The sequence below is a fragment of the Carlito syrichta genome, unplaced genomic scaffold, assembly GCF_000164805.1.
Source record: "Carlito syrichta isolate Samal-C Ts95f unplaced genomic scaffold, Tarsius_syrichta-2.0.1 Scaffold306751, whole genome shotgun sequence".
Lineage (NCBI taxonomy): Eukaryota > Metazoa > Chordata > Mammalia > Primates > Tarsiidae > Carlito > Carlito syrichta.
This window is the reverse complement of record NW_007250847.1, coordinates 185,457-207,533: the sequence shown is the minus strand read 5'-3', so window position 1 is coordinate 207,533 and position 22,077 is coordinate 185,457. Positions and strand designations below refer to the sequence as shown.

Here is a 22,077-nt window from a genome sequence, read left to right as displayed (position 1 = left end):
AATCCCAGTTTTTTAACAAATAGCCAGGCAATCAGGAAGTCCTTATATTTGTGGAATAGATGAATGAATGAACAAATGAATGAATGAAATAGCAACATCTTCAAAATACATTAGTCTAAGGAAAGTGATTGATCCAGATTTTGTTCTGGTTCACTGAAATCCCCTTGACCTTTATTAAGGCTTAGAGGATATTTGTTGTTTGTCTTCAAAGTTCCCTTCAAATTGAGCCTGTCATCACAAGATATTCCACTCAGTCAGTAGAAACTTACTCAACACAATTTGAAATATGCTTCTCCTTGAGTAGGTATTTTGCTTTCCTTTCACCCTTCAGAACTGTTACTCATAAATAGAGAGCTTTTCACATGAACTGTGTCTGTGTGTTCTGCAGTGTGGTTGACTTGTTGGGGAAGACTGAGGAGAAGTAGGATTTTCCCAAAGCCCCATACCTGGTTGTGTCAACTCTGGGACCAAACCCAGGTCCATGATGCACACATCTTATCCCTTTGAGTAGATACTATTTTGTGCCATCGCTGTGTTTGTTCCTAGTAGCATCATGACTTAGTTTTCCTACTTTTTTTTTTTTTTGCTGCAAAAACCTTTTTTTTTATTTGGTCCAGGGCAGTTAAAAAGCTGCCCAGTGGCTGGAGGGGGAGGCTCTGGCAGAAGAAGCCCTGATACTTTGAGAGGGGCCCCCCCAGAGGCTGCTGGGCTCCTAGTCATGCTTGAGGGTGAGCCTTTCGAAGAGATACTCGCCCAGCCCAGACTCAGGCTGGGTCAGCCTGTGAAGGTTGGTCAGGTGTCCTACATTTTTTATAAAGAAATATCCCCTTCGTGGCCAGATACAGTGACTCATGCCTGTAATTCCAGCACTTTGTGATGTCAGGGTGGGAGAACTGCTTGAGCCCAGGAGTTCAAGACCAGACTGGGCAACATAGTGAGACCTCATATTAAAAAAAACAAAACAAAAAAACTAGCCAGGTATGGTGTTATATACCTTCAGTCCCAGCTACTCACCTCATATTTACAAAAAAAAAAAAAAACAACTAGCCAGGTTTGGTGGTATATACCTTTAGTCCCAGCTACTCAGGAACTGAGGTGGGGGGATTGCCTCAGCTCAGAACGTACAGTGAGCTGTGATCATACCACTGTACTCCAGCCTGGGCCACAGAGTCAGACTCCAACTCAGAAAAAGGAAAAAAAATGAAATATCTTATTGTGTGTCACTCACTGTTTTAAATACTTCCAGAGGAGTAAATCCCAGAGGTACAGAGCTGAACAGAACATCCATAAGTTGAGTCCTGTCAACACCTACCTCTTCTTTTTCAGCCTGGATACCCACTATTACCGCTTCAAGTTGACCAATAAGGGACGTCGAGTTCAACAGTTGTTCTGGATGCATGGCAGTTTTCGTGCCCAGAGCAAGCTGAACAAGAAGGGCCAGCTTAAGAAGATATGTGCTGATGTCCGGCCCCAGCCTAATGGCTCTCAAGAGTCCAGGAATCCACAGACCCCCGTGTTTCAGCTCCACCCTGTCAGGATGGAGCTGTACCCAGGCCAGACAATCGATGTGATACTTGAAGGCTATTCCGCTACTCCCAGGGTAAAAGGACGACACATTTAGAAGCTATTTTTTCCCTAAATAAATCTTTGCTATATCTATTTCTTAGAAGAGTTCCTTGACATTTATGTGAGAAAGGATGTAGTTTCTCAAGGATTGCATACAGCACTGAGTTACCATGGCAGCATCCATTGCTTTCAAAGTGCAGCACTGCTCAGTTTTCTGTTTGTTTCTATAGCTACCATGAACCCAACCTTAAAGAAGATTCTCATTCCCAGGGGCAACAGTAACTAGCAAATCTCTTATAGAAAAGCATTCAGTTTTCGGTCAAAGAAAAGTATCCTGTTAATGCTTAGCAATATTAATTTAATATTTATTCAAAAATATATTAATATAATATTTATATAGACACTCTAGGATTCCTCTCCTACCCAGGTATGGGACATCTGTGGTTTCTTCTCTCCTAGCCTGGCTACAGTAGTATCACGTATTAAATATTATCTTTTTATGTGTCGATGAAAGAGTCACATTTATCTTCAGCAACTAATTTTCTGCTCATTATCACCATATATTCAGCTTAAAACATTTAAGTAGATTCAAATCATGTGTCTGTTTATTCCTATTTCCTCATGGAGTTTGGAAGCCATCAAAACCTAAAGGAAAGACTTTGAAAGTTACTTAAAAGTCTTTTCTACCCCACAAATGCAGACTTTGTAAATGGGGAATTATGCTACTGGCTTAAGATCCTGCTTGGGTCACAAAATTAGGAGGTAATAGTGATTTTTCTCTGGAAACAATAAGAAATTTGTCTCCAAGAAGATATAATGGGAAAACTGGTCTATTGGTTAGCTTCTCTAGGTCATAGATTCCTCTTTATTTATTTATATTATTTATTTACAGAGCATTTTCAAGTAAAACACATACTCCATACCAAAAAAAGGTTATCTCTCATTATGGAGTGTATAATTTGTTCCTTCTCTCTGTTATGCAGGTGATCAGCCAATTTTTATTGCATATGTACTATTTGACAAATACTGTGCTAGTTACTGAGGCTGAAAAGATGACTAGAACACAGCCCCTTATCTCAAGATACTGACAGCCTGTTGGAGGAGCATATTTACAATGTGGTTATCAAGAACTGGTCATATTTTTAAAGGCATTAATTCTGAGCTTCTGGGGGGGCCAAATTCAGCTTAGGTTTTACTAAAAGCTTCTCTGAGTATTCTTCCAAATCATGCTACATAGTTGAGAAGAGACTGGAATTCATTAACATTCCAAGTCTGAGCACTCTTTAATATAAGCTAGTCATGGCATAATTCACTTTGGTCCTTTCTGCTCTGTAAAAGTAGAAAGACTTTTTAAATAAAAAATTGGGCTTCCTGGATCCAAAGAAACATTAGTCTCTAATACATGATTTTTAAATATTTAAGTATTAAAGGCAAAAATTTTCCAACTACAGTTTCCAATAGTTTGATAAGAAGTCATATAACTACCACTGAACTGTAAGCCTATAAGGATTTTATCTGCCTTGTTCATCACTGTTTTGTACTCCAAGATCCTAACACACTCTAGTTCCTGGTTTTATATATATATCTGAATATAAATCATTATGTCCTCAGGAGCAGTCAGAAATAAACACAGAATTCATCAAAGCCATATTAACCAACCAGAACACAAGTGTGTAAAAGAGCAGTCCCTAAAATGCACTATTCAGAAAAATGTGCTCTACCCTTGTGTTCCCAGGCAGATAGGTGGTAATCAGTTTGCTCTCAGTGGGTCATTACGGTTTCTAAGTTATTCTTATCCCCCAAATACTGGCATGTCTTATTGGCAGGTAGTTAAAGAGAAACTGGTGTGCCATGCCATCATTGGAGCACAGAAGGGGAAGAGCATGTTGATGGCCGTGAACATCACCTGTGAGTTTATTGCACCTCTCATCCAGCTCTCTACCAGGCAGCTCATCTACCGACTGGAGAAGGTCAGTGGGGCATGCTAGGGAGGGCTGGGTGCTCTGACCACGGTCAGCATGTTTGTGTTTTCATCTTTGAAGCTAAATTAATGGGCATCCTGTTACACCCATTATACAGCCCATGTTTTTTAAGCTTTGGAGACCAGTACACATTCAACTAAAAATTCTTAATTGAAACTTACAATCCTTTTAAATATAAATTGCCATGGAAATTCTACTTCCATCATTTCAAGAGTATAAGATCCGAGTGAAGGGGTATTCCAGTGCACTGAAAATGCATTTTAGTTCATCATTTTACTTTAATTAGGTAAAATAAACTCAAAGTAGATAAAGGGTTAAAGTAGAATTATTAATAATTATAATAATCAGTAAGAATTGCTACCGCTGATTCATTAGTGTGTTAGGCATTGAGCCATATTCATTACGTACATTTTCTCTGTTGTCCTTCATAACAACCCTATGCAATAAGTTTTGCTATCATTCCCATGATACACATGACAAAGCTGAGATACAAATTAAACTGGAGAATAATCAATTTAAGCCATTAGATTCACAATCTTTAACTTGAATGGTTTTCTACAAGGGCAAGCAATAAATGGGAGAGTCAGAGGATGGGAGAGAGATGGGAATGGCTGCTACTCAGGGCAGAGGGGCGGGATGGTGAAGAGATGGAGGAAATATCACAGTAGGACTTGACCTACTCCTAGACATGTTTCCATCCCAGAATTACTTGCCATTCAAAAAAGACATATATGGAATATCTGTTGTGAGCTGGGAACCATGGTGATGCTAAAAATCTGGTGAACTAGACAGATATAATAAAAGCCAAGAGAACAGTTGAAGTTACAGACTGCAAATAAATTATTAAAATTTAATTGTTTAAGTCAACATTATAAGCAATGCCATGAAGAAGAGGTGCTGTGAGGAGACAAGGCCTTGTTTGTTCATGTGGTCATAGACAGCTTCCTTGAGCAGATGCCTCAAGTTGAGACTTGAAGTAAAAATAGAAGTTAGTTTGGTGACCAGGGACGGGGAAGAATTGTAGCCAGGGGAAACAGTTCATGTGTGGTGCCTGAGTTAGGAAAGGGCTTGGTGAGCATAAAGAACTGAAAGGTCACCTTGTGAAAGAGAATATGCCAAGTACAGTAAGAGGTCCGTCTGGAGATGTGTGGTGTGCCTGGGAGGCGTATTCTGAACTTTGATGACCATTGGGAGAGCTTCAGGGAGGGGACTGACGCGGTCAGATTTATTTATTAAAACAATCACATAGGATGCTGAGTAGAATATTTATTAAGGCCCACCATGTGCCAGGTACTGTGTCAGGTGCTACAGATATAACAGTAAGAATAATCTTCCCTGATGAATTCCATAGCCTCCTGGGAATATCAAGCATTAAGTAAGCCACTTTCCCACAGTGTAATCTATGCTGTTACACAGAAGTACTGGGTGTGGCAGTGTATGTTCAGTCCTGGGAGAAGCAACTGGACTTTCTTTCATTACCTAGAGGTTTGCAGGAAAATGTTCAAGACCATTTATTCAGGTAGTGAATTCCATCATGTTTTGTTCATTAAAACAAACTAATACCTATTGAGTACCACCATGGACAAGGTGTTCTGCTAGATGAAAAAGGGAGCTTATGGTCTAGTAGAAGAGGTGAGATGTACAAGTTCGATTTGAATCAACCAAAAATTTTTTAGTACTTACAGTATATTAGACACCTACAATGTATAAGGCCGGAAGGACTTTGGCTTAACAGATGAGTAGAGAAGGTAGACATTGAGGAAGTCAAATAATTGTTTCAGTGACAGGAAGCTAAACTAACAAGCTAAACATGAAGCCAGCAAGGTCTATGATACATGTAAAAAACAAAATACTGCAAGAGTTCCTGCTATAGTTATTAAGCTTTATTGCTGTTTAAAATTCTTCCTTTTTGAATAATCAGGAAAGATATTTATTGGCAATAGCTTCGCTGAATGTGATGGCATCATATTTTCTCTGAATGTAGCTATTCAGAGAAAATTCAGTGAATATTTATTGAATAACTATTCTGTAGGCATTGCAATATATATTAAATATGAAACTTAGTTTCTTATTAGATTTTTCCAAGCCTGTAAACATTCATAAAAATGTGTGGGTCGTTCTCATTTTCTTCTATTTATATCCTTATGCCTTTTGGGGGGAGGGGGAAGTGTATGTTTGTTTAAATGTCTAGTATATGTTTGTTTGTTTATCACTAGATTAAAATATGCAAATATTTCAATATGGCAGCAACATAAGGCAGCAACTTCTTATTCAATTAAAAAGTGAATTGAGCTACAACTCCCTGCTTATTTGCTTCCATCCTTCTCTCTTTCCCCCCAACTATGAGAAGTCTGAAATATGTATTTTTCATTGCTCATTTCCTGCTCACTTTTAATCCATATCAGGGACAATGAAGAAATGCAACTTCATTATCCATGTGTAAGAGACTTGTTAGGTCTCAGTATTCAGTTTTAATTGGATAACACCCAATTATCTATTCTGTCTCCTTTTTTCAGCTCAAGGCAATGCATCTGATTTGATACATTAGAATATAATGATACCAACCCTGTCTTTGCAAAGAATTTTTCTATAACTGTTTCCTCAAGTTTGATCTACATTATAACTATCATACCATTCATCAGCCACAGAGATGAAACCACATCTCTGTGGGATTAAAAAGGTCAATTGAAACTAGCAGCCAGTTTGTTTCATAAAGTTCCAGCAGCAAATTCTGTCTGCTAATATTTGGTAAAGGAACAATCCAAAGAGAAGGGGTCATTTTAAAATAGAATGACTTCTCTGTGCTTCAACTCCTTCTCGTCACTAACCTCTGAATGGCCTCTTGCCAAAATCAACCAAGTGTGGCTTCTTCACTTCAAAGCCATCTGCAGTGACACAAGAGCCTTCAGGGAAGGTCACTGGGTAGACAGTTCTCCATGCAGCCTGTTGCTTAGTAGGCCCAAAGTGCTGCTTCATCCTTCCCTACACTGTATTATGTTTCCTACCATATCAGAGGGAGGGAAACAAAGGCTAATACCTATGGTAAATGCCAGATCAAACCTCTACAACTAACCTTGGAAGTACATGGGGAGCTAGTGGTCTACAACTAAGAAAGAAGGCTTAAACCTATGGGTACTGGACACCCAGGCTCACCCAGGGCCAGAGGACCCAGGAGCCAGAGTGCAAGAAAGACTGTGCTGAATGAAGAACTGGAAGACAGAGTCAGATCAAAATAGAACTGGAAGACAGAGTCAGATCAAAATAGAAAATCAGGAGGAAGTAAGTAAAAATCAGAACTAGGAAAAAAGACAAATATAACAAGGAGGCCTGGGAAAAATTGCCTAGAACTGTCAGAAAAGCCAGCAAATGATTTGGAGGCCAGCGACTGAGGCTCCTGGTCACCTCCTGCTGACATTAAAGGACACCCTTTTCCAGGGCACATAAGAAATGATGTAGGCCCCATCAAAATGAGAAAAATCCAATATGACCCGAAACTTCCAGCTCAGGATTCATTTCTGATGCTTTTTCCAGTTGAAAAATTAAATCTGATATGTATAACAGAATAAAAAGATGCTGCTAAATCCTGGTGTTATTGGGAAAAGTTTATAGGAAATGGTTATGAGCATTTGTCAATATAATCGAATAAGTATATTTGCAAATTGGGTATTTTAAGTATAGGAAAAATACTATATAAGGTCAAACGCTTATATAGTATAAATATAAATGATATATAGTATAAATATAAATGATTCTTTATAATGATACCTACATTTATCCACAAGATATGACTACTTTATTAGACTTTTAATAGCACTGTGGAAACTTCTATAGTAATAATTCTATCCAGAAATATGGCTTGTATAGATTTTTTTAACTAGGCAACAAGAGAGTAAGAAATACAATCTGGTAATTTAATGGGTATAGCATTGAATCTGTAGATTGCCTTTGGTAGGATGGACATCTTATCAATGTTGATTCTTCCTATCCATGAGCATGGAATATTTTTCCATTTGCTTGTGCCATCTTTGACTTCTTTGAGTAGTATTTTGTACTTTTCATTACCAACAGTATTCTTCTCAGATCTAGAAACAACAATACAGAAATTCATATGGAAACATAAACGACCACAAAAAGCCAAAACAATCAGCAAAACAAACAAAGCAGGAGGTATCACACTTCAGACTTTGAACTTTATTACAAGGCTTCAATAATCAAAACAACGTGGTATTGGTACAAGAACAGACATATAGACCAGTGGAACAGAATAGAGATTCCAGAAGCAAAAGCTCAATTTCTCAACCAACTAATCTTCAACAAAGCCTCCAATAAAAACCACTGGGAGCCGGGCTCTGTGGCTCAGCCTGTAATCCCGTGCCTTTGGGAGGCTGAGGTGAGTGAATTGCCTGAGCCCACGGGTTCGAGACCCGCCTGGGCAGCGAGACCTCATCTCTACAATAAATCAAAAAATCAGCCGGGCGTGGTAGCGCCTGCCTGTAATTCCGGCTACTCGGAAGGCTGAGGTGGAAGGATCGCCGGAGCCCAGGGGGTCAAGGCTGCGGTGGCCGGGAGCGGCCACTGCACTCCAGTCTGGGTGACAGAGTGAGACTCCAACTCAAAAAAAAACCACTGGGGAGAGAAGAACCTATTCAGTAAATAGTTCTGGGAAAACTGGCTGACCACGTGCAGAAGAATGAAACAGGACCCCTATCTATCCCCATACACAAAAATCAACTCTAAATGGATCAGAGACCTAAACATAAAACTATAAGAATCTTAGAAAATGCAGGAGACACCCTTATGGAAATTGGAACTGGCAACCAATTCCTCATCAAAGCCCCAAAAGCCCATGCCATAAGAGATAAGATTGACAAATGGGACCTCATCAAACTGAAAAGCTTCTGCAAAGCAAAAGAAACCACCAAGAGAGTGGGGAGACCGCCCACAGAATGGGAAAAAATATTTGCCCAAATATCTAACAAAGGCCTAATATCCAGGATCTACAAGGAACTCAAATATGCCAAAAGGAAAAAAACAAGCAACCCCATTAAAAAGTTGTCAAGGCAACCCCCTCCGGTCCCCTCCCACTTTAGGAGATTTTCTGTCCTCTCAATAAATCCTGCTTTCTAACTTAAAAAAAAAAAAAAGTGGTCAAAAGACATGAGTAGACACCTCTCAAAAGAAGACATATGGGCCAGACTCGGTGGCTCAGTCTGTAATCCCAGCACTTTGGGAAACCGAGGCAAGTGGATTGTCTAAGCCTGAGAGTTCGAGACCAGCCCAGGCAACTTGGTGAGACCTCGTCTCTGCAACAAAAGAAAAAATTAGCCAAGCGTGGTAGCGTGTGCCTGTAGTTTTGCCTACTTAGAAGGCTGAGGCAGAAGGATCGTCTGAGGCCAGCAGGTCGACGCTGGGTGGCTGTGAGTGTGCCACTGCATTGACAGAGTGAGACTCCAACTCAAAAAAAAAAAAAAGACATACAAGTAACCAATAGATTCATTAAAAAATGCTCAGCCTCACTAATCAGAGAAATGCAAATCAAAACCATACTGAGATACCACCTAACTCCAGTAAGAATGACCATCATTAATTAAACAAAAAACAGCAGATGCTGGCGAGGATTCGGAGAAAAGGGAATGCTTCTACATTGTTGGTGGGAATACACTATGGAAAACAGTGTGACGATTCCTAAAAGAATTAGAAATCAACCTTCCATACGACCTAGCAATCCCCTTTCTGGGGATATACCCAGAGGAACTTAAATCACTTTACAAAAAAGACACCTGCCCATGCATGTTTATTGCAGCACTATTCACAATAGCAAAAATATGGAACCAACTATACTGCCCATAGAAACTGGACTGGATTTTAAAAATGTGGTACGTATGCACAATGGAATATTACACAGCCATAAAGAATAACAAAAGTATGGACTTTGTAGCAACTTGGATAGATTTAGAGTCTATCATACTCAGTGATCTTTCACAGAAGCAAAGAACTGAGTACCACATGTTCTCAGTCATAAGTGGACCCTGAACATTTACCATAATACAATAAGAAAGGAATTGACAATAGGGAAACACTGCTAGGGGAGTGGGGGGTATATAACGTCAATAAGGGTGCCTGATTTCAAACCAGGTGAAGTGGGGACCAAAGGGAGTCCCAAACTTTACCTGTACAATGTATACCTAATTCTGAATTGTACTTCACATCTTTAAAATTAAAAATAAATAAAGCCAGGTGAAAAAAAAGAAAGAAATACAATCTATGTTCTCTGGGTTATAGAGGTCCACCATACATCATTCCACGTGATAGTCCACCATACATCATTCCACGTGATCTATCTAAACCTCTCTCTATATATGTGGGGGACTCTAAAAAACTGGAATTTGTTCATTCAAAAATTGTGTATTTATTCTTAAATGTTTAAACTTCAGTCACCTTTAAAGTACTCTCCATTTGATGCAATATACCTATATCAAGAAGCTCTTTCCACTGCTCAAAACAGTTTTTGAACTTGTCAATTTTGATGCCTTTTAGTGCATCTGTCATTTTTTGTTTCACTTCTTCCACATCAGCAAAATGTTTCCCTTTGAGGACTTGTTTCATTCAGGGAAACCAAAGTAAAGTTGCTCAGGGCGAGATCAGGTGAAGAGTAAGGTGGGGCATGGAGGTCATGCATTTTTGGTCAAAAACTGCTGAACATTCACACAGTGTGGGCAGGTACATTGTCATGGGAGAAGAACCAGTCACCTGTTTGCCACAACCTGGGATGTTTCTTGCGCAAATCGTGACATAACCTTCTCAAAATTTCCAGATAAAAACTTTGGTTGACTGATCCAGAGGAACAAATTCTAACCGTACTACAAGGGATCTGCCCTCCAAAAGATAATTCTGGGTTTTCTGGGGGTGTCCTCCCTCATATGTATATGAAAGGGGGGAGCACTAAACTTGTTAACAATGAATGTGAGACTTTTGCTACTAAAGACTTACTATATTTACCATAACCTGGTTTGTTTCCTCTTTTTCCATTTTTACAGAAACCTAATACTGTCCTGAAACCTAGTTACCAGCCCTTGGTCATAAAGAACGTTTCCACTCTGCCTGTGAACTTGTTGCTGTCAACAACTGGACCCTTCTTTATATGCGAGACTGATAAATCCCTGCTCCCAGCAGCTCCTGAGGTACCTGGACAGGGGCTGTCGTAACAAGCTCCTAGGGGGTTGTGTGTGTGATAAAAGGAGAGAATAATAACAATACACCACCTAACTTCAGTTCAGAAAAAAGTAAAGGATCCAGGAAAGACTACAGGAAATTTAAAATGAAATAAATAAATTCCAATATCTATCCACAGAGACACTATCATTAGTGGCATGAGAACATCCAACTCATTATGATAACCTTTTTGCTCCTGACCACTATAATGAAGCCAATCTGTAGAAAGCAGTGACTTCCTACTCATGGCAGGAAAGATCTTTTAATTCCCTTCCCTCAAATCCAATTAAAACTCCATACTCAAGGAAATGAGGAGATAACCAAGCCCAATCCCCAGACCAGCAAGCCCACCTCTAAATACCGAGAAATGGGCAGAGGGAGGAACTCACTCCGGTCACCAATCTCTAGGATTCAGCATCCTCTAGACAGCCCTATGTGTTTGTCCTCATGATCCTCTGCCAGTGGGAATGGCTGGACCATGGGTCAGTGACATTGCAGCTTTGTAGGAGAGGAAGATTGGCAGAGAAACAAGTCCCCACACACCATTTTGTTCAGCCTCCTGCTCTAGGAAGACAGCTAATAGAGATGTGGTATGAAGAGAAAGGGGGCTGGCAGGTAGCAATTGCAGTATCACAGAAGAAGTAGTCTGTGACTTAAAGAGATTTGCTTTGAGGCACACCCAGGGAGATGGATCTTTGGGGGAGAGTGGGACAGTACACTTGGTAACAGGGTTTCTTGACAATAGCCAGCTAGAAACTTTGAGCTGCGCTACTACCTTCCTCACCCTCCCAATGGTGCTTTGAATGAATGGATCTCATTCAAGCATGATCTGGGAAGAAAAATAGCTGAAATCTTTGAGCAGAGAAAGCAAAGGAGAAAATGATCACAAGCGACACACAGATGAAAAAATATTGCAAAGGGATGTCCCCAACGAAGATGACCAAAAATACAAACATGAAATCTCTACAGTCTCAGAGAAATTGCAGGTAATATGACCCGTCCTTAGAGAGAGAAGGAAATGCAAATGTTCAAAGAGGAGACAAAAAGTTACCTCACAGAGCATAGAAAAACAAACAGATGGGAAAATGAAGATTCAGACATGAGTACTTTCTTAGCCTGGGTGGTAAAATAGGCTCACTCTTGTCCCTCCTGAGATCTTAATAGGATAAAAGTAGACATTTTTAAAAGGGAAGGAACCCAAAGTAATAAAATAAAGAGGGAGGAAGATAAGCATAACCAAATAAAGAGAGATTTAAGTAACTTCTAGAAGATAAAATGAGGATTGGAATGGGTAAAAAAAAAAAGAAAAGAAAAGAAAAAGAAAAAAATCACAAATATCTGCATCCCAGAAAATATTCTAATGAAATTGTAGAAGATGAAGGGGTTATTTTGCCCAGTAGGCTTTGGGGCAACTCTGGGCTTGGAGGCAACAACTATGAGGACAGGGCCGAAAATAGAAGAATTCTATGGACACCAGACCCCACCTAGAAAACATGGAGAACTGACTTTTATCCCAGGACGAAAACAGTGCTCTTCTCCAGAGAAACTGGTCAAAATGTCTGGGGAAATCTAATGCTTCTAGCATTGGTACCCTAGAATAAAGTCTCTTCATTCTAGTATCTGGGATGTGTCCACAGCTAGATTGTCCTCTCTCTGCACAAGGAAACTGTCCAGTCTATCAACACTACTATAAGAATTGAAAGACAGGTTTTCTGAGTTGTTGAGATAGCAGAGTGGGCCAGGAACTTACTGTTTGTTGTAATAATTCTTATAGTACAGTTTCACCTTTGATATTATTTGCATGTATAATTTGTATAAAACCACACATATAATTTTTAAAAGAGCATCTACAAATCAATAGAAAAAAACATCAACAACCAAATAGAAAACCAGGTAAAAGATATGAACAGAGTTCACAAAAGGAAAAATAATAGCTTTTAAACATAAATAGCTTTTAAACATATGAAAATATGCTCAACTTTATTCATAAAAGAGGAAATTAAAATTAAAATTACTATGAAATACACTTTTTAACCTATCAGATTGGTGAAGAGCAAAAATTGGCCAGTAGTATGTTAGGATGGGTATGTGGAAACAAGCAACTCTCCTTCGGTGCTGCACAGTGTAGCCTGGAAGGCAATATGGCACTAGCTATTGAGATTTTTAAATGTCCATACCCTTTGACCTAGTAATTTCACTCCTTGGAATTTATCTTACAGATATACAATATATGAAATGACATATATACAGGGATATTAACATCCGTGTTGATTATAAGAGCAAAAGATTTGGAACCAATATTCATTAGTAGGAGACTGGTTAAATAAATGATGGCAGAGTTATATGATGGAATTAAAAATAATGCATCAGCTCCATATGCACTGATATTGAGTTATCTTCCAGTGAGAATAGTGAAAAGCAGAGCAGTGTGCATAGTATGCTATCATATGTACAAAAAATAAAATGCTACATATACAAATATTTTTTAGTTCTATAAAACATCTCTATAAAGATAGACAAGGCATATTTAATCTTGGTTACCTCAGGGGAGGGAAAGTAGTTGGCCTAAGTTAAAGGTGGGGAGATGGGCACAAGGACGGCTTGTTGTTTATTGTTTTTTTCTATTCAAAATATAAATTAACTTTTTTTTTTTGAGTTGGAGTCTCACTCTATTACCCAGGCTAGAGTGCAGTGGCACACTCACAGCCACCCCAGCGTCAACCTGCTAGGCTCCGGCAACCCTTCTGCCTCAGTCTTCCAAGTAGTCAGATCTACAGGCACATGCTACCATGCCCAGCTAATTTTTTATTTATTGTAGAGATGAGGTCTCACCATGTTGCCCAAACTAGTCTTGAACCCATGGGCTCAGGCAATCCTCTCACCTTGGCCTCCCAAAATGCTGGGATTACAGGCTTGAGCCACTGCGCCTGGCAAATTAGCTATTTAAAAAAAATTTTTATAAGTAAGGCTATACCTCATCTTGGGACAACAGTAAAACATATCTTAGTAAAGTTACAGGATTTATTGATAACCAAGGAATTCTATGGCATGTAAGCCAAAAAGAAGAGGCCCATCAAGGGATGATTTTAGTCTAACTTCAGACTGCTCTGCAGTAACACTTAATGCCAGATGACAGCAGAGCAATGACTACAGAGTTTTGAGGGAAAGAAAGTGTGACCCAATAATTTTATAACCAGTCAAAGTATCCTTTGCATATAAAGATAATAGACAGGCAACCTCCAGCTTAGGAAACGTTGAATACAGCTCTCATGCATGCTTTTTGAAAAAACAACTTGCCGATGATATACAACTATCCAGAAGAATAAAAGAAGTGCTCAGCAGTTTAAAAAAGAAAAAAAATGAGAGGGAAAGACTGATAGGAAGACTCAGCCCATTTATAGCTGTAAGACTGAGGCTATGCAACTTTGACAATTGGGATTTCAGAGCAGAATGTTTTAAGTCTCAGCTTTTTAAAATTTTACTACAGCTAGTAAAAATTGGGAGGGGGAAAAGCATAAGTGTGCTGATTTCATCCCCTTATACAGCCAGATGTCAATAAAAGATAGTCTAAAGTTGAAACTGCTTAATATTTGACTATCTTTTCTCTGGATTATAAAGGGATAATAGTAATAACTAACATTGCTGTACACTGCACTGTGTGCAGGGCACTGCCCTGAAACATCTCATATGTGTATATTAACTTGTCCCATTCTCTTTAAGAGGTAGGTCCTATCTCTTGTTTCCCCTGAAAGTATTATTATATTTTACAGAGTAGAAACTGAGGCCCAGTACTTTGCCCAAGGTCTTTCAGTTAGTATGGCAGAACCAAGATTTGAACCCAAGCAGTCTGGCTCCAGAATCCTTAATCTTAGGAATTAGTATCCCTTGTATAAGAAAAATTTCTCTGGGTTTTTTTAAGAAAAAAATCCAAACATGATTTTTTAGAACATAGTATAGTTTAATTTCATTTTTGTAAAATCCTATTATTCATCCATCATATCTGGACAAACATTTGCCAAATGTTAACTCTGAGAAATAATATCTAATGAAATTTTGGAAGAATTTCTCATTTCTTCTTTGTGCTTTTATATGTAATGCGCATCTTTGTGTCATTTCTGCAAAACAATAAAGTCATTTCTCTGGGAAAAAAACTTAAGTCAATCTTCAATACACTTAAACACCAAGTATTGTATATCAAGTGCTATAGATGCCATGGTCTACAAGGGTGAATTTTATATTGTACCTAGCCACTTGTGCCAGCAGTAAGACCAAAGATCAGGTGACTGCTCTGACTTTCAGATGGAATTATACTGACTAAAGAGTCATTACTCTCTCTGATTGTTGAGTCAGATAAGTAGCTTTATCAACTGAAACGATCTAATCATGTCAGAGAGTGCACAGTTAAACACCTGAACCATTTAAGCCCAAAGAAAGATGAGGTGCACTGTAAACAGATTCATTCCTGCGTGCATTCTTCCTGACTGCCTCAGGGCACTTGCTGCAAAACCACAAGGTGGCTTTCATGCCCATTAAATATGGGAACTGAGCAATGCCTTAAAAAAACAACTTATAGCCAGACTTTCTAGGGGAAAGTGTTACTGCAGACACTGGCAGCAAGGAACACATGGGGATTTGAATCAGAGAGAGAAAAGAACAAACAAAATCTTCCGGAAAAAACTCTGTACAGCCCTGAACTGTCATTTTAAGTTGAATAGAAAACAGCAGAAAGTGGATAATACTGTGCTTAAGAGTTAGGATTGCCAACGTTAGAAAAGAAATTAAATTACCTAATCCGTCCTTTTCTGGGTCACCCTCTACTGAGCTCCCCTCCCCCAGGGCCTCAGAAAGCCTTTTAAAAAAATTCTTCAGCAAAGAACTTTTCTCATTTGTCTAGAAAGAGCATTTCAAAATCTAATTTATTTTTAGTTAAGAATATTTTATAATAATTATTCATAGTAGACTTTCCCTTTTACAACTCCTCAATTTTTATAACCCCACACATCTTATCAAAATCTCTTCCTTCAACCAATTCCTCTCCAGATTTTCCTTGCTTTCACTTTCAACTAATTAAATGTGTGTGTGTATATATAAACACCTATACTTATATGTGCTAGCTGTTTAATTATGTATGAGTATATGTGTGTGCATTTTATACTGATATGGTTGTGTATGGGTATCTGTGTATGTACATGAATATATATATATACACACATATATATATATATAACTTTTTGGTTGTCCCTTTTCATGCGTCAGGGTGGAAAATGCGTTGTACAAAAATTGTTAATTCCCCATTATCTTATTTGCAGCCCATTAAACTGGAGATTGATGAAGAAAAAAACCTGCTGATCAAGTTCGACCCTTTCTACAGAAATGATTTGAACAACTGGGTGGCAGAAGAAATTCTAGCAATTAAGTATGTGGAGCATCCTCAGGTAGACAGCCTGAACCTGCGTGGAGAAGTACATTACCCCAACCTCAGCTTTGAGACCATGGAGCTGGATTTTGACTGTATCCTGAATGATACTGAAGTCATTCGCTACATTACAATCACCAACTGCAGCCCCTTAGTTGTGAAGTTCCGCTGGTTCTTCCTGGTAAACGATGAGGAAAATCAGATAAGGTACCTCTGGCATAAAAATCCCACAGAACTCTGCTGTTCATTTATTTTCTTTCAGGCTTCGTACTCGGTTTCCTGACCTCTGCGTACTGATCATTCATGAATATTTTCCATTCTAACAAATAATTACTGACAAAATTAGCAAGGAACTTAAAATCATGATCCATCCTAGATTTCTAAACAGGAAAAGCAGGTTAAACATTTTTGAAAGCCCAGTCACCACCAGCTTAACAAAGCAGTATCCATTAACCTGTTCTAATTTTTATTCTAGATCACTAGAAATTTATTACTAAAAAATAAAGTCTTTGTAGAGTTTTTTAAAATATTGTTTTATTGTAGTAAGAACATTTCACAAGAGATCTACCCTCTTAACAAATTGTTAAGAGTAAATACAGTATGTTGACTATAGGTACAACATTATATAGCAGACCTCCAGAACATACTTATCTTGCTAAAGTGAAATTTTATGACTGTTGATACCCATTTTTCTCTCTCCAGCCCCTGAAACCACCATTCCACTCTTTGATTTTATGAATTTGACTATTTAAGGTACCTCATATAAGTGGAGTCATGCAGTAACTATCTTTCTGTTACTGGCTTATTTCACTGAGTATAACATCCTCAAGGTTTATCTATGTTGCTGCATATTGCAGAATTTTCTTCATTTTTAAAGCTGAATCATATTTTATCCCACTGTATGTATATACCACATTTTCTTTATTCATTTATCTGTGGGTAGACACTTAGGTTGTTTCCACATCTTGGCTATTGTGAATATTGCCACATTGAACATAGGAGTGCTAATATCTCTTTGAGATCCTGATTTCAATTCTTGGATAATCCAGAAGTAGGAGTACAGGATCATATGGCAGTTTTATTTTTAATTTTTAAAGGAAACATCTTACTGATTTTCATAGTAGCTGCACCATTTTGTATTGCCAGCGACAGTGTGCAAGGGTTTCAGTTTTTCTACATCCTTAATAGCACTTGTCTTTTTTTATAGTAACCATCCCAACAGATATAAGATGATATCTCATTGTGGTTTTTATTGGCATTTCCCTGATCATTAGTGTCACTGAACATTTTTTTATATACCTGTTGACATTTGTAGATCTTCTTGGAAAAAAGTTTATTCAAGTCCTTAGTCCTTAATAATTGGGTTATTAGTTTTGGTTTTTACTATTGAGTTGTAGAAATTCTTATATATTTTGGAGATTAACCCCTGATCAATTATATGTTTTGCAAATATTTTCTCCCATTTCATAGGTTACATTTTCACCCCATTGATTGTTTTATTTGCTGTGCAGAATTTTTTAGTTTGATGTAGTCACACTTGTTCATTTTGATTTTGTTGCCTATAGGGTTTTCATAATAAGCATTTCAGACTCAAAACACATATTGAGTAGGACCCTACATAGACTATGTGCTGCATTGAGCTCACATGTTGCTTGTCTGCACATTTCAGTGGGCTTCTGGTCCATATATGTATCTGTATAGACATATACATCACTATAAAATAGTGGGAGGTGACAAGTGCTGCATTTTCTACATTGTTAGTAACCAGGATTAATGGGCTTTTGTCTATGTCCTTATTGGATGTTTGACACTCATTTTTTTAGCATGTAAATGTTGAATGGCCATTCTTAGTTGAGGGCATTTGGTGTTATTTCTTTAGTGGCTTGTCAGTGCTTCCTGTACATAATCCTCATCTTATATATGACAGCCAATCTTTTCTTTCCTGTTCTTGTTACCACAGTAATGACAGTTTGCTCTGGATGTCTTCCGTAGACATCTAATGATGACCCAGCGTAGCATTGAAGCTGGCAGCTGGTCCTGGGCCTGAGCATTGGAGCCTGCTCATTAAGTGCCATGGACTGTTTGGGTTTGGAATGAAATTCTGTAGATGGTGAACATTTAAAATAATTATGGAAAAATCAGCCAACCTGACCTAATGCACTTTGAGTACCAGATTTTGTGAAGTTATTCTGATGTAATTCAGCTAAATGAGTCTATTCCATCAGGGAACAGGGACATCCTTTATTTATTTTTTATTTTTGAGAAGACATTTTCATAATTAAAATAATGACATTTTGAAAATGTACTTGGCCAATACCGAAGATGATACACTTAATTTTTCATTGGTTTATGCATTTGCTTAACCATTTTCTTTCTTCAGTATCTTCCCATCTCTTTATATTGAGCCTTTGCTTACAATTCATTTTTTCATTCACTTATTCAATCAGAGAATCATTCAGGAAACATTTGATAAGTAATTCTTGTGTACCAGACATTAAGGCATCAGGGATATAAAAATGAACAAGTCGTGATTCCTGTTCTGAGGCTAGTGGGGAAAGCAGACATGTAAACCACAGTGGATACATAATAAATAATGCCAGGCTCTTGGGGTGGGAGATCTGTGCCCACTGGAGTCAAAAAAGGCTGCACTGATGAGTCACAGTTAAGTGTTCTAGATGGAGAAACAGGAAAGTATTCTAAATAACAAGAATAGCATGTATAAATTAGTTAGGATTCATGGGTTTATTCTGTTGTAAATAATAGAAAGTCTGACCCTAAGCAAAAATTAAAAGGAAGGGAAATTCATTGGTTTCCACAGCTCAGAAGTCCATATTTATTTTGGCTTCTGACCTGACTTAAAACAAGGATTCAAGCAATGTCATCATCAGAGCTAGGCTCTCTGTCTCTTGGGTCTGCTTAGTTTCATGTGTTTGACCTCGTTCTCAGATCAGCTTTTCTCTCATAGTTACCAATGGCTGCCAGCACTCCCAGTGCCATGTCCTTTTAGACTCTCACCCACTGGAAAAGAGCATGAGCTGTTTCTCTCAAAACTTCCAGGAGACTCACTCTGGTCAGACCAACTTAATCACACTTCCTGTCTTCATTCCCAATCAGTCACTGTCAGGAAATGGTGATGCATTCGTCATCATTGGCCTGGCCACATGCCTTACATCAAAGGCTGCGGATGGTTATCTCAAAACCAGATGGACTGGAGGGGGTGGGAATGGGGTAGATCTCCAGACAAAAGCTGACATATGAGACAGTGAATGCTGAAGAGCAATGACACACACCTACCACGGTGTCAGCAGAGGGTACGTCAGGGTGGCCAGAATGCAGACTTCATTGTGGTGGAAGAAGTCAGGGGAGATGAGTCTGGAGAGGTAAATTGGCAGCAGTGTGTGAGAGGCCTGCTATTCCATAAGGAATTTAGACTTTCCATTGGGGGCAATAGTGAGATTTGTCATCAACAGGGAGACAGAGTAAGGTTTCTTCAGAAAGATAACTCTTAGCACCATTCCTCTCAGTGACCAACCCCTCTTTCCTGAAACACATTCCTTTCTTGGCTTGCAGGACACCATATTCTCCTGCTTTTCCTCTTATCCTCTCAATGACTCTTTCTCAGCTCTCTGCCAGCAACACCACAAATGGAGTATAAAGATGCAGGACCTGTCCTAGGCCCTCTCCATCTCCTAGAGATCAACTCACTCCCATAGCTCGAGTCAACCTTTCTTGCTGAGGCTTCCAAATGCACAGCTCAACCTCAATCTTGACCCCTTTGCTGAGTTCCAAGTCCATTGCTTTCTTGACATCTCCTTTTAGATATCACCCAGGTGATTCATGTCCAATGTGTCCCAAATAAGGTCTGGTTCTCCTGCTATCCCCTTTTCCCTCTCTGCCTCTTCTCCAGGGCACCCTGTCCCAGTAAATGACATCAAGATTCCTTCCTCCCCCAACCCCACCTACCCCACCTACTCCATGACCAAGTCCGACCTATTCTGCCCTCTGAAAAACCTCATTGTCATTTCCACTGCTGTCACCCTGGATTAAGCTACCATCCCCTGTTGCTGGGATCATGATCACAGCCTTACTTGGGCTGTCTGCGTTCATACATGCACTGCTGTTCATTCTCCACCTCAGTAACCAGGTGATAAACATGCCTAGGCTTTAAGACTCTGATGACTACCTACGCTTGTTGGAATCAAGTTCTAAGCACTTGTTATATTCTGCAAGGCTCAGTATATGCTGGTTCTTGTGTTCCTCTCCAGGCTCACTCTCCCCCAACCACACTGATCTTCCTGTTTACCTAGCATGCCGACCTCTTTCCTCCCAGTGCTGTTCCTGTCCAGCTGCCCCCACTCTGCTAAGCTCTTCCTCATCCCACCTAGCAGCCTCCTGCTCTCTCTTCAAGTCTCAGTTTCAGCATTCTTCCCCAAGGAAGCCTTCTCTGAGTCCCTGCCCTCGGCCAGAGCCCATGTTATGGGTATTGCCAGCCCCATCTCCTTGTGGTGACTCCCATCTCACCTGTATTTGTGGCTCATTGTCCATCTTCTCAGCTGGCTCTTAACCCCCATGAGACCAGCCAACCCTGTCACCTCTGTAGTCCCAGAGCCTAGCACAGTTCCTAACACAGAGTAGATCCTCAAAAGGTATTTTTTAGTTAATCAAGTGCTCCCACCTGTGTTATTTGTAATGAGAAAGAGAAATCATTTCATAACTTGTTTAAGATTTCTTTCTGTCAGCTTCCTGGCACCTGCCAAATAGAAAGGTTGGAGGCATAAATGTCACCTCGAAGAGACAAAAAAAAATGCCACCTACCCTCCAGACAGACTCTCTGTACGGGCCGTCTGAAAAACATACACTATTCATTGGCTAAAGGGCACTTTTATTAGATAACCAACACTAATCTTTCTTTGCCAATTAGAATTCTCCTGAACCTTAAGGTTAGTGAAAGAAACAAAAGCATAAAAGAAACTTTTTCTTTTATCAGGCAGGATTAAGGATGTCTGGGCACTCAATATTTCTGCACAATACACATACATCTGCTTTGTGTACATGCATGCTTGTGTATGCATATGTGTGTGTGACTCATACATTTAAAGCACCTCTCTTGTCTAAGCACACATTTCTTTTTCCAAATTGGCCCTCATGTCATATATAAGAACAAAGAAAGAAGTTAAATGGACAGGCTCCAACCATCGCCTAAAGAAGCATGCTAACCCATGTGAGTTCATGCCAATGACAGGATCAAGCTTGACTGTAGAAAATGACGAGTTTTCCCCCTCCACATTTCATGGAATGGGGAAGCCAGATTGAGGTGTAAAGGCTGGGTATGCATACCGGCACATCTCTCACTGTGGGAATGTGCCCTGTATTGGGTCTGTCTCTTCAGTCTAACTTATCAGCTTGATAAGAATGTGATGCATCGTGGTGCCTGTGTGAAAGAAGGGCACAAGGAAACACCTACGCTTGAACCAGGCTTTACCTTTAGGAGGCCAGACTAGAGACCCAAACCTCAGGGAGCCAAGTGGCTCCTGGCTGGGCTGGTGTCTCTACCCAGTCTCAGAGACACAAAGCCGACGCCAGGCTAGAACTTGGAGCATGTGGTCTCCACGGATAGCTTTGGCTTTTTGTTTCCAAATCAGATTATAAATAAATCGAATATGAGGGCCTAAGGGGAGCCAAACCCTGCAGCAAAGGAATATTTTGTTCCCACATTGATTTTTCTGTGATGAGCACCAGCCATCCAATATTGTGATTGGGAGAGCAGGATGGAAGGCCTGGAAGGAGAGTGGAGGAATGGGGGAAACCTCATTTTCTGGATGCTTCCATCTGTGTCTTTATCATCCTTTAATTTCTGTTGCTCCAAATGTGGAACTTTTCTAATGTGATACATTAATGGTA

The 22,077-nt window shown here is 39.4% G+C and overlaps 1 protein-coding gene across 1 annotated transcript in view; it reads left to right on the top strand.

Moving 5' to 3' along the window:
• Positions 1-22,077, top strand: part of LOC103265684 (hydrocephalus-inducing protein homolog) — a gene marked incomplete at its 3' end in the record, with an annotated part of 243,165 nt that overhangs the window by 36,493 nt on the left and 184,595 nt on the right. Inside the window, exons 3-6 of the mRNA XM_021715156.1 lie at positions 1,327-1,600; positions 3,393-3,536; positions 10,586-10,729; positions 16,070-16,383. Coding sequence (XP_021570831.1) covers positions 1,327-1,600; positions 3,393-3,536; positions 10,586-10,729; positions 16,070-16,383 — 876 coding nt within the window. The remainder of the gene's footprint in view (positions 1-1,326; positions 1,601-3,392; positions 3,537-10,585; positions 10,730-16,069; positions 16,384-22,077) is intronic.